The sequence below is a fragment of the Emydura macquarii genome, unplaced genomic scaffold, assembly GCF_026122565.2.
Source record: "Emydura macquarii macquarii isolate MOO-44397 ecotype Brisbane River unplaced genomic scaffold, CSIRO-AGI_Emac_v2 contig_1220, whole genome shotgun sequence".
NCBI classification, from domain to species: Eukaryota; Metazoa; Chordata; order Testudines; family Chelidae; genus Emydura; species Emydura macquarii.
The window spans coordinates 1-12,090 of record NW_027131357.1 but is presented as its reverse complement, the minus strand read 5'-3'; the positions used below and the strand labels follow the sequence as shown (position 1 = coordinate 12,090).

Sequence of the window (12,090 nt, the reverse complement as noted above, 5' to 3'; positions counted from 1 at the left end):
TTCTGATGGGGACAGGACCTCTCCCACTCCCGGCCGATTTGGCCAGTCTGCCCAGTTTTCTGGAGTCCCAGAACATCCCAGTTCTCTGGGAGCTGGGATATCCCAGAGTGCATTGCCCCAAAGGCTGGTGGTGCTGCCCCCTCTGCAGATCCTTCAGACGCTCTGTACTCCCTTGAGGTGCTATGGAGAGCTGCCCAGATTCCTGAAAGGGGCAAGTTGCCAGATAAAGATTAAAGGAAGAAAGTGTGTGTGTGTGTGTGTGTGTGTGTCTGTGTGTAGGGGAGAGGAGAAATCAAAGCCAGGTGAAATGCGTTACAAAGCTGCCAGTAATCACCTTCCTCCAAACAGGGATCCCTGAGCCCAGCCCCCGGAGAAGATCTGAGATGGTGAACTGCAGCAGGCAGGCTAAATTCCGGGGACCCCAAGGCCCTGGTTTCACTGGGAAGCCAGGGCAAAGAGACAGATGGATCTTACGCCTCCCTCTGAAGGTGGCCAGGTTTGGGCTCCCGAATAGCTGCTGGGATCAAGCCGTGACACTGAGTGTGCCCTCCCCTCTCCTCCCACGAGCTTCATCCCTAGGCCTGAGAGCCAAAGCCTGTCTTCCGAGCACACGTGCCGTGGCAGGGGCTAGAGAGAGAGCTGAGCTAACTGGGGCTTAATCTGGACTTCACAGGGCTGTGGTCACATTTCAACGCCTCATGGATCGGGTACCGTGCCCCCACCGGTTGTACACGGCAGCAGATATAGATGATATTGTGATATACAGCCGGAGTTGGGAAGACCATCTGACGCACCTTGAGAAGGTACCCCAGGCACTCTGGGAGGCAGGATTAACGGCCAACCCAGCCAAGTGCCAGCTCGGGCAGCAGGAGGTGAAGTACCTGGGCTGTCGAATTGGAGGAGGGGTGTTGAGGCCCCAGTGGATAAGGTCCAGGCTGTAACCCACTGCACCATCCCTACCTCAAAATGACAGCTATGGAGCTTTTTGGGATTATCCGGATACTACCGCCGTTTTATCCCAGGCTTTGTGATGATCGCCACACCCCTGACAGCCCTCTTATGCAAAGCCAGCCCTAGGAAGATCACAGGGTCCGGCGAGTGTGAGAAGGCCTTCCGAGCCTTACAGAGATGCCTGAGTCGAGAGCCGGTCCTCATCCACCCCAATTTCTCAGAGGAGTTCATCCTCCACACAGACGCCTCGGGGGTAGGGCTAGGAGCCATGTTGTCACAGGAGTGCGGCAGGGAGGAACACCCTGTGGCATACCTGAGTCGTAAGCTATTCCCCTGCATGGTCGCATATTCGGTGATTGAAAAGGAAGCACTGACTGTGAAGAGGGTGGTGGGTGCCCTCCGTTATTACCTCTGGGGGAACCCTTTCCGCCTAATAACTGACCATGCACCACTGAAGTGGTTGTAAACGATGAAAGACACCAGCCCATGCATTATGAGGTGGTACCTGGCGTTACAGCCGTATGACTTCACGATCTCCCACAGGGCTGGGAAAGAACATTGCAATGCGGACTTCTTCTCCAGGGAAGGGGGAGCCATAGACTCCCTGGGAGAACCCCCACCGAGTCTCCTGAGGGGGAGGGTGTGTGAGTGGGTGCACCTGCCCCTCCCGCCAGAGGGGGAGCCCTCAGTTTCCTCAAGGGCCAGAGAGGCCCCTCCCTGTCATGCACGCTGCACACTCCTTGGCAGAGAGCGGGGGTTAAAACCCCAGCAGAGGCCCCAGAGCGGGGTGGGACAATAGAGGAGACTCGCTCCCAGAGCCTGCCAGAAGGGATGCAGCCCTGCCTCTCCCAGAAGGCCCTCAGGATGTCAGTAGTGCCCAGCAAGACTGTTTGTTGAGCCCTGCCGTGCCTAGAGAAGCTTCAGGGCCGTCTCACTGCCCAGCGCTACTGTTTTGGAGCCCTGCCATGCCCAGAAAGGCTTCACGACGGCCTCCCACTCAGTCCGGGTGGGTTGCTGGGCCCCACCGTACCAGAAGAGCTCTCGAGCAGTGGCGTGGTAGGCAGCCAAAGCCAACGCATGACACTTCAGGACCTGCACAGGATGGAAGTTGCACCAACCCCCTGCTTCAGGTGAGCCCCAGGCACCGTCTGTCACAGACCCTTAAATCCTTTTCACAGTCCCTGCTTCCTGGGATATAGTCCCCCATCCTATAAGCACGGCCTAGACTCTTGTACCTAGATGTGTATACACTTACATGTAGCCATATTAAATGCATATTGTTTGCTTGTGCCTTGCTTACCAAGCGATCCAGATTGCTTTAATCAGTGACCTGTCCCCTGCATTATTTACCACTCACCCAATCTTTGTGTTATCTGCAAACTTTATCAGTGATGATGTCATGTTTTCTTCCAGCTCACTGATAAAAATGTTCCATAGCTTACGGTGAAGAACCAATTGCTGTGGGACCGCACTAGAAACACACCCATTTAAGGATGGTTCCCCAGTTACAGCAGTTAGCCAGTTTTTAATCTAGTTAATGTGTGTGATGTTCATTTTATATCATTCTAATTTTTTAATCAAAATGTCATGCGGGAAGCTTTACAGAAGTCTAAGTCTATCAGTAGTGTTTACTAGTGCTAGTCTTCGGCATTCATGCATTCATTCTATTACCTTCCTTTAATTCTATATTAATCAACTCCCATATCAGCTTTTCCATTATCTTTCCTGGGATGGTGTCACACTGACAGACCAATAACTACCCCGACTCATCTCCTGTACCATTTTTAAATACTGGCACAACTTTAGCTTCCTTCCAGTCTTCTGGAACTTCCCCGGTTTTCCAAGACTTACTGAAAATCAACATTAATAGTGCAGCAAGCTCCTCATCCAGATCGTTTAAAACTTTTGGATAGAAGTTATCAGGACCTGTTGATATAAAAATGTGTAACTTGAATAGCTGCTGTTTAACATCCTTCAGAGATAGTAGTGGAATGGAAAGAGTGTTATCCTCATATGACTACATCATCTGTTCTTTCCCCTAAAATACAGACCAGAAATGCTTATTGTACATTTCTACCTTTTCTGCATTATTATTGATAATTCCACTATTGCCATCTAGTAATGGGACAATACCATTGCTCGGATTCTTTTTGTTCCTAATATACTTAAGCTACATCTACGCTTGGAAGTGTAAATGGTTACATCTGTATGTACTGCTGCAGCGTATACCCCAGACCTGTGCCAACTATCCACATGTAAGCAGGGGAACTTTCCTGGCTCACACACTACCCTGGTGGAGTTGGGGAGCTGAGTCCTTGCCCCCGCTCCCTTTATCCAGAAGCCCGTCTGACCTCGAGGGCTCCCCTCCCACTCTCCTGTGTGGTGGGGTCCCTGTAACCCTGACAAGGCGTGGACTAGGATCCCTGGGAGGCTCAATCCCCAACCTTGTCATAGTCACTTAGGGCAGGAGTGAGAGTGTCCCCACTCCGGGGGCTCTCTCCACACTGGGCGCTTCCCTGACCCACTGCTTGATGCATACAGTTCAAACCAGATACAATTTATTAAAGAGCCACCAATTAAGAAAATAAAGAAAAGAGGAGAAGTGTTAAAGGAAAACACCTAAGGCCACCCTCTGGCCCGGAGGCATCACACACAGCGTCTCTAGGGTGGCAGGGACATTCACAGTCTGTGTCTCACACGTCCCAGGCCCCCTGCCTGTCTGCGCTGCAGGCACACAGAGAGTCAGACACTGGCTCTGGCAGTGGCCACATGCCCCCAGGCTCTAGAGGATGGGGCCCGTCTCCCCATTGTCTGGGTCACAATCCCCTCCAAGGACTCTTGTCTGGTGGCGTCTCCCTGCAGAGAGGGTCCCCCTCGCTCTTCCCAGCTGCTCACTGCACCTGGCACCAGGCAGCTCCAGCTCCACTGCTTTAGTGCAGCTCGGCTCTGCTCGGCTTGGCTCTCTGGGACACTCCTCGGGCCCATAGGTTCTGCTGCTGTGGGTCAGCTCGGCTCGGCTTGGCTCTCTGAGCTTCTTCTCTGGCCTCTGCACCCAGACAGCCCCAACCCCGCTCTGCTTGGCTCCCTGGCTGCTCCTCTGGTTCCGTGCTGTGACCCTGCTCAGCTCCCTGGCCTGGGCTTCTTCTCTGGCCTCCCAGCCGTTGGCTGCTTTGTCCTTAGCTCGGCCCCCCTCTCTGCCCAGGGAGGCCCAGGCAGGCAGCTGCAGCTCAGATGGGGATGGGACCCGCCCCCCGCCGTCCTGGCTCCCTCCTTGACTTGCCCGTTCTGTCAATCAGGCTGACCTGAGTTGGCCTCTCCCCACTAGCACTGAGGGCTGTGTCTGTTTCAGGGTCCTGCTTCCTCCAGAGATGCCAACCCAAAAGACCCACTAAGTTTCAGTAAGGGGCTAACGGATCCCTTACACACACACATGCTGAGCTGGGCATGGGTACATGCTGTGCACGGGCATACGCCCTTGACCACACTTTTACACTGCTTCACCGTGAGAACAACCACTCCTGTTAGTTCACACACATCCTCCACATGTAACTTGCCCCCAGTTACACAGCATGAGTGATATAACCAGTCGGTCAAGAATTACACTGCAGAAGAACACCAGCAGCAGACACTCCAGTTCCAAACTTTCCCCCAGAAATGTGCGTCTTGTACTGCCCAGCACCCTCCAGGAGAATGCAAGCTCATATAAAGTCCATCATTTCATTAATGGAAAATGATATGCACAAGCTTTGTTATCCCAGATGGGGTTTCCCACATACTTTAATCCAAACACACTGGTTAAATACAACAATAAAACAAGTTTATTAACTACAGAAAGATTTTAAGTGATTAAAAGTAATGAGGCATAAAAGTCAGAATTGGTTACCAAGGCAATAAAAGTTAAAATGCATCTAATACATAATTTAATAAGCTAAAGAATTCAAAGCAAAGGATTTTTCTCACCACGTGCTTTTGCAGGTTTGCCTCTCAGTCAGAACTTCCTTCCTGGTCTTCAGGGGTTGTTGATGTCATAAGCAGAGGGAAAGGGAGGAACTCTCTAGCGTTTTTCTCTTCCTCTCTTATAATCCAATCTCTTGTGCAAGAAGTACCTCCCAATGTTATGTAAGACCCATTTTTATGTAATGGAAAAATCTGTTTGGAGGGAACGTCAAGCTGTTTCTTTGATGGGATGCAGATTTCTTGCTCACAGCCTCCACCCTGCTGGAGAATGGCATTTTACCCAGGTGAAAGTCCATCTGCTCTTGTTTACACTTGGCTGAGGCAGCAGTTTGCCTTTGTCTCTAAGGAACTGGTCTGTGGGTGTTCCCCAGAATTGCAACATGTTTCAGTAACACCATACAACAGAATCTCATTACTTTACAAACAGTGCTGCTACACATAATTTAACAGGACAATAACATTCATCGTACTGTGAGTTTTCAAATGATACCTCACAAGGCATACTTTGGACAGAATTTGTCATAAACTTGTAAAACAGTGAACATGGGGGACCAATTGTCACAATATGTACATTCAAAATTCTGTGCATGCATACATGCACGCCTACTTTGTAGGTGCAACATCATGTGCTCTCATGTTTGCTCATGCACTTTAAATAGTCTGCACCTGTGTATCACCACCTAGGAAGAGGAAAGCTAGTCTTATGGCTAAGGAACTAGACTAAAAGGCAGGTGATCAGGGATCTGTTCCTCTCTGTCCCACAGACTTCCTGTGTGACCTTGGGCAAGTCATTTAGTCCCAGATTTTTAAAGCTAGGAGTTGCTGTGCTTCAGTGCCACAATGCCAAACAATTTAGGGGCCTAAATCTCATTTCCAAAAGGCATTTAAGCATTTGGGACTGTCAGTGGGATTTTAGGTCTTAAGTGCCTCAATTCCTCCTTTGTAGAAAGGAAGTATATGATATTTAATGCATTGTTTTAACACGTTAGACGGAATTGATTAATACAGGTAAGGCACTCAGTTACGACAGTTATGATCACCATAGAAAAGCCTGTTTTCAAAATAATAATAATTTGAATTTGCAAAGCCCATGCATGGATTAAGTGAGCGTACATCCCAATGCTTAGACCTGCAGTGCTTGCACCTGGGAAGTAGAGGTGTGGGAGAAAACCATCTGAAAATGTACCCCTTAATCACTATCCTGTCCATTACTATGAAAATAAAATATCTGTTTTTTCTATAGGATAGTCTGGATTTATGTCTTGTAGTATCTTCTCAGTACCAGGTTTTATCTATATGTTGAAGGAATAGTTACACTCATTTTCTCATGAAACTTCATAATTATTTTAACGCTTTATGCAATCGTTGCTAACAAATAAGACCCACTGAACTTGAATTGATTTTGGGGAGTGGCTTTTCTCAAAATGGAAAAAAGCATGATGGAATTGGTGAATTCTATTATGAAGAAGAAAGATAATGGCACAAGCTGACTTTCTATAGTATTGTTTTACACGAGTCCTTACAATAGATAATCTTTTGGGAATTTTCACAGCAACTTCTCTCTTGAGCTGTACAAAAATACTGTTGGGTTTTTTTTAAGTAAAATATGACAAATCCTTCACTCACACTTCACTTTAATTTTGATTGAAAAAGTTCCTTCCTAAAGCTGTTGAAGCAATATGAATTGCAAATATTTTTTCATATGCATTTAAAAGTATAAATCTCTCAAAATCAATTGATTTTTGATATTCTTTTTTCAAAGATATGCAGGAATAGTTCCATAGAATCACATGCTTTCTTCTTGTCTAAATTTTTCCAGTCTGTCGGAATTGCCCCCTTGCCTTCAAATTTTCCATTATAAATTTTTTCTAAGTCAGATCTGAAATGACTGACAACCCATTTCCAATAAGGCGCTTCAGAGGTATCTGGTTTGATGTCCCAATTTTCATAGTCAGGTCCTACTTCTCGATAATTTTTGCATGGGATTTTTTTTCCATCAAGCACTATTATGCAGTCACTTGCTACAAGGTTGGAACAAATGTCAGTGACTAGATGATTTGTTCCTTCCCACTGGATGCCAGTCAGGGCCTGAGGACGATGAAAATCAGTGCTGTGATTTCCATCGTGATGAGGAATTGTGTTCATGCAGACAGCCTTACAAAAGGGACATTGTTTCAAACACCCACAGAGCTGCTCAAATAGGATTTCATGAGGTTTTGAGACAAACGGCTCCATATCAATCTTGGAGAATGTTTGTTTCGTCTTTTCTAAGGCACGAATCAGTAACTCACTCACCACTTCTTTAAGAAACTGTATGTCTTTTATCTCTTGATGTTCAATGCTTTTCAGATCGCTTCTGGGAAGGTACAAATCATCTCCAAGTCTGGTACAAAATTCATCCAACCATAAGGCTACATTGCCATGTTTATCTTTAACAACTTTAGTTGATTCCTGAACTGCTGAAAGAACAATCTTTTGGAAAGAATCAAGATTTAAATTTAAGAAATTTTTCAATTTTGGATTTTCTTTATCTAAGCAATATCTATCAACACGTTCTTTGATAAAATTCTCCATATAATAACGTGGGTTATAAATATACTGCTGGTATGTCTCAAAATCTTCCTTCTCCAAAAGACCAATTAGCATGAACAATTCCAGTTTCATTCTATTGCCACTGAAGGCTGGATCGTTAGACCTCATCTCTTTTGCTATGTCAATGGCAGTCTTGTCATAGACTGCATGGCAGATAGCGGATTCGAGACTGCTGCATAAAATATCAGCAAAAGTTGTGATGGATGTAGACCCTTGGCAGGCGATTTTAAAACAGCTAAAGAATTCCTCTCTCTTACTTTCAAGATACAGGACTGGATCATTTGATTTCTGGAATGCTTTGAACGTCTCTTTAAATTTTCTTGCCGCCATTTGGCATAAATATAGAGATACATCCACTTTGTATGAGTTTGTTAATGTAAAATTTAGATTCCCAGAATCAGATTCTAACTTGCTCCTTATTAACTGCACTATTTCATGGAAGTAATCGGAATTGTAGTACATTCTCTCTCTCTCTTTGTTCTTGATGTAGTCATGGATATGCTGCTCTAGGTGAGCTGTCAGTGTCTTTAAATTCCCAATATCGAATTCGTTAGCAGTCTTCCTTATTCCATACCATCGCCTATTCATTATCATGTGCTCAGAAGGGTTCAGAGGAAAAACAGCCCATTCAGATGATGTTGTAATCCTGTTTCTTATATCGTGTTCTGAATTAAAATGATGGAGAAGGAAACACTCCATATCAGCCTTAATATTGGGCTCCTTAACAGGAGGGGCATTAGAGGACACCTCAATAACCCATTTCTTCCACATCTTACTAAAGCGATCTTTAAGTTCATTTTCATTCAGTTCCTTATCTCTGAAATGTCGGGCCAATTCTTTGCTTTTTTCAAGCAACTCATCTTTATAGGTTGATTTCCTTTGTTCAAAACTGCTTTGATGATGCTTTAGATTGATAAATTCTTCACCCCTTTGACAAATTTTGCCAATCAGTTCTTGTCTGAAAAAGTTCATTCTTGTTTTAATATTTTTTTCCCATTGAACCAGTATGTTACAGTCCTTGTCCTCACTAAAATACCTTTCTAGATCCTTTTCAATGGCAGCGTATTTTTCTTGAACTGTTTTTTCAAGATCTGCTCTATCTATTTTGGAGATTCTTCCATTCTGAATTTGGATGTTCAGCCTGTTCTGCAGCTCAAGCATGAAACTTCTCAGTTCCCAGGTCCATTTGTTGTAGTTGTTTTCTAGTCTGCTGTATACAACAATCTCCAGTGTATTTTTAAAGCTGAATACAAAATTCTCATTTAACAAAGCCTCCCACAGGTTCTGAGTGAGCATTTTTAATTCTGACAGCCTTAGAAAATTATGTTTGGATTTTTCTTTGGCAGCCATGAGAATCTCCCTCTTTAGTTCCTGCACATTTTGGCTGTAGCTGGGGTTTGGAGGTGCCATCGGTGGGTCTCCTTCCCAGAGGTGAGCAAAGTAATGAACGTGGGTGTTCACATCAAATTGGATAACATCGCTAAAGCAGGTAACATCATAGGACTCTTGCTGGGCTGCAGTAACTGCCATTTTATCTAACTTTTCCTGAAGGCATCTTCGTCCTTCCATATTTTTTTCATTTGCAGTTATGTCTCCAACATTTTGGTGCACAAAAAAACAGCTTGGGGAGAGCTTTATCTGCTTCATCCTCAGAAATGCCTGGACAACGATCTGCAGGGTATCTTGCATTTCTGAAGGATTCTCTCCAAAAATATTGATCAAAGTTGCATTGCCAAGACCAGTCGCAAAAGTGGCTAGCTCATTATCATGACTGAGTGCTGATCTGTTTTCTAGCGTTGCTGCCTGAAGTCCTTCAGTGTCAATAACCACCATGAAGTCAAAGTTCAGCTCTTCTCTGAGCTCATCGGCCACCTTAACTAGCTGCATAAAAGCTCCCCTGGTGCACCTCCCTGCACTGACTCTAAACTGAAGACCAAACATGGCGTTGAGCAGTGTTGACTTTCCAGTGCTCTGGATACCAAGTACAGAAAGAACAAACACCTTTCTGTCTCCTAGCTTCTCAATTAAGGAGTCAAAAACTGCTCCGACCCATTTTAATGGCACATATGAAGCATCACCATCCATCAGCTCAAGCGGATAACCTGAAACCATCAAATCAGCTACAATTTGTGGTAGTTTAAGAAAGCATTTATTCTGTCCAGGCAGTGCATCCAGAGCTTCATAAATCTGACCCACCTCTCTCAAAAGATGCTCAAGACCAATGGTAGATTCATTAATTTCATGGGATAATTTTTCTAATTGTTTTTGCAAGTCATCATTGTCTACTCTTTGGTTTTTTGCCAGGATTTTTGACCACAAATTATGGTGTTTTTGGTGAAGCTCTGGAAGATGATCAGAAGACATATCAGCTATAAATACTTTCAACCACTGTAAAAAGTACATTTTGGTTTCATGGCAAGGTAACGTCAGAGCTGAAAGCACTGACTTCATTAGTTTATTCAGGGGGAACGCTTTCTGTAACTGCTCCTGTCGTATTGCATGCTTTTCTGATTTTATTTGGCTTAGGTGCTGTTCAATGCCCATGGTCTCATTGTCCTGGAAACGGGTACGTTCTTTATCCTTTTTACACCACTTGTGCCATAACTCTCCTTGGAGAGGTAGTAATTTGTCCTTAGTATCTAAAATATTTTTCTGTTTCAGAAAACCCATTACTTTTTGTGCCAGTTCTTTGCCTTCCTTGCACTCTCTTTTGTCTTCGTCAACAAGGAAGCCATGCTTTCGAGCGATGTTTGCACATTTATCAAGACTACAAGAAATAGCTGAACTTCTTACAGCACATTTGATTGCAGTGGTCAGTTCAGTCACTAATTTTGCCTCATTCTGGTCCTTAGCAGCTATTTTTACTCGCTTTTCAGACTTGTTAACTGACACTTTGTCTTTGTCAGTACAGAGAAAGATGAAAGGTTTGGGGGATTTTAGGAGGTCTTGTAAAACCTTTGTGCCCTTTTCATTCCGATCAGTATCGGACAAGAGAACCACACTGACAGAAGCTATTTCCTGTAAAAAATTGACTTGTTGCTCATGTTCTCTTGCATCTCCATGTAAATTAGTGAATGCAATGCAGTCGTCAAAACTATCATCATTGTCTCTACCTGGACAATACCAGGTGATTTCTACAACACCTTCCATCAAGAGGCAGTTTTTAATACTGCCTTTACAGTGACGATGGAAAAAAATACTATGCTTTTGCTTACTCAACAGTGTATTTAAGAGCTGAGATTTAGAAAAAGAAGACGCACCAAATCTTATGAAGGACACCACTGGTATATCTGCTTGATAAATCAATTTATCTTTGCATTTCCCAATTCTATTCTTGTTTTGAAATTCCTCATGACTCTGCCATTTCTTGTTAACTTGGCAAAAGGGCCAAAAAGGGAATTCTATCTGTGAAGTGCGGGGATCTGGCACCAAAAGCGGAAGTGCAAATTGACATAGAGACAGCTTTGTTGAAATGTATTGCCTCAGGAAATCATCTGCACAGTGAAAAATTGCCATCTGGATATCCATAGGATGCACTTGACCCTCATTATTTTTAGCAGATTCATTAGGTTCCTCATCAATATCATTAAAAAGGTCATCTAAATCATCTAAGGGTTCATTCGCATCATCACTGGTGTTCAGTATATTGGCTGTGCCTTGTTTTGTTTTAACGTCATCCTTGCAAATCAAATATCTTACCCGATAGTCCAGCATCAACAGCTTATTCAAAAAATAAAACGGCAGATCACTTTCATTGCTGGGGTAGCTTTCATGTAAAGATGTTTTGTGAACCTTTTGGAAGTCTGCCACCCCCATTTTTTTTGGATAGTAGTTTTCAAATTTAAGTTGCTTGATTAATTTAAGAAACTCTGGGTTCAGAAATTCATCTGCCTTAATATCGCTGGATTGCACTTCTTTAGATGTTGATGCTAGTGAATTTACCTGCTTGGTTTCTTGAAAAACATTTTCTAGTTCTTTTTTTATATACTCCTTCTGCTGATCATCATTTGTGGCTTCAAAATTTCCATTTACAAGGGAATTCAAGTCTCTTTCCAGTGCCTTCCAATCAGTGTGTTCCCTGTGCTTTGTAAGGACAAACTTAATTTCATCTGACAGTGAGTTTCCCATGTGATCTTCAAGAAAAGTCAAATATTTCTTCTTCTCCTCTTCATGGGTCATAACTTTATATTTAGCTGTTGTCACTGTCAGGCCTGTCAACAGCAAGAAAGCCTGAGCTCTGGAAACATCCTGTTCCTTAAGGGTCAAATATCTCTCATGTGCTGTTTGCATTTCCTTTAACATGAAGTTAATTTCTGGGCACCCGAGGAGATGCTGAAACACGTTACTTTCCACACGGTATCCTGTGCTGGCTGCAATGGAGAGTAATAACAGTTCTGTGTCTGTCTCAGCTCTCTCTCTTAGAGCCTGCAGTAAAGAATGGAAGGATAAACTGAGAATCAGAGTTGCTTCTTTCTGTGCTACTGGAGAATTCATAGAGGCAGAGGTAGCTTCCTTGATAGAACTTTCCATTTGTTGTAAAACTTTAACGAAATCTGTAAGATCAGAAACACAGATCTGTTCTGCTTGTTC

General features: G+C 44.1%; 1 protein-coding gene across 1 annotated transcript; it reads right to left on the bottom strand.

Moving 5' to 3' along the window:
* Positions 1 to 4,746: 4,746 nt before the first annotated feature.
* Positions 4,747 to 11,925, bottom strand: LOC137152421 (interferon-induced very large GTPase 1-like; the record flags this gene model as incomplete). Its single annotated transcript, XM_067547011.1, has 1 exon — positions 4,747 to 11,925. A coding segment is annotated over one exon (5,286 nt), but the record flags the coding sequence as incomplete, so codon positions are not given.
* Between the last annotated feature and the right edge of the window lie 165 nt (positions 11,926 to 12,090).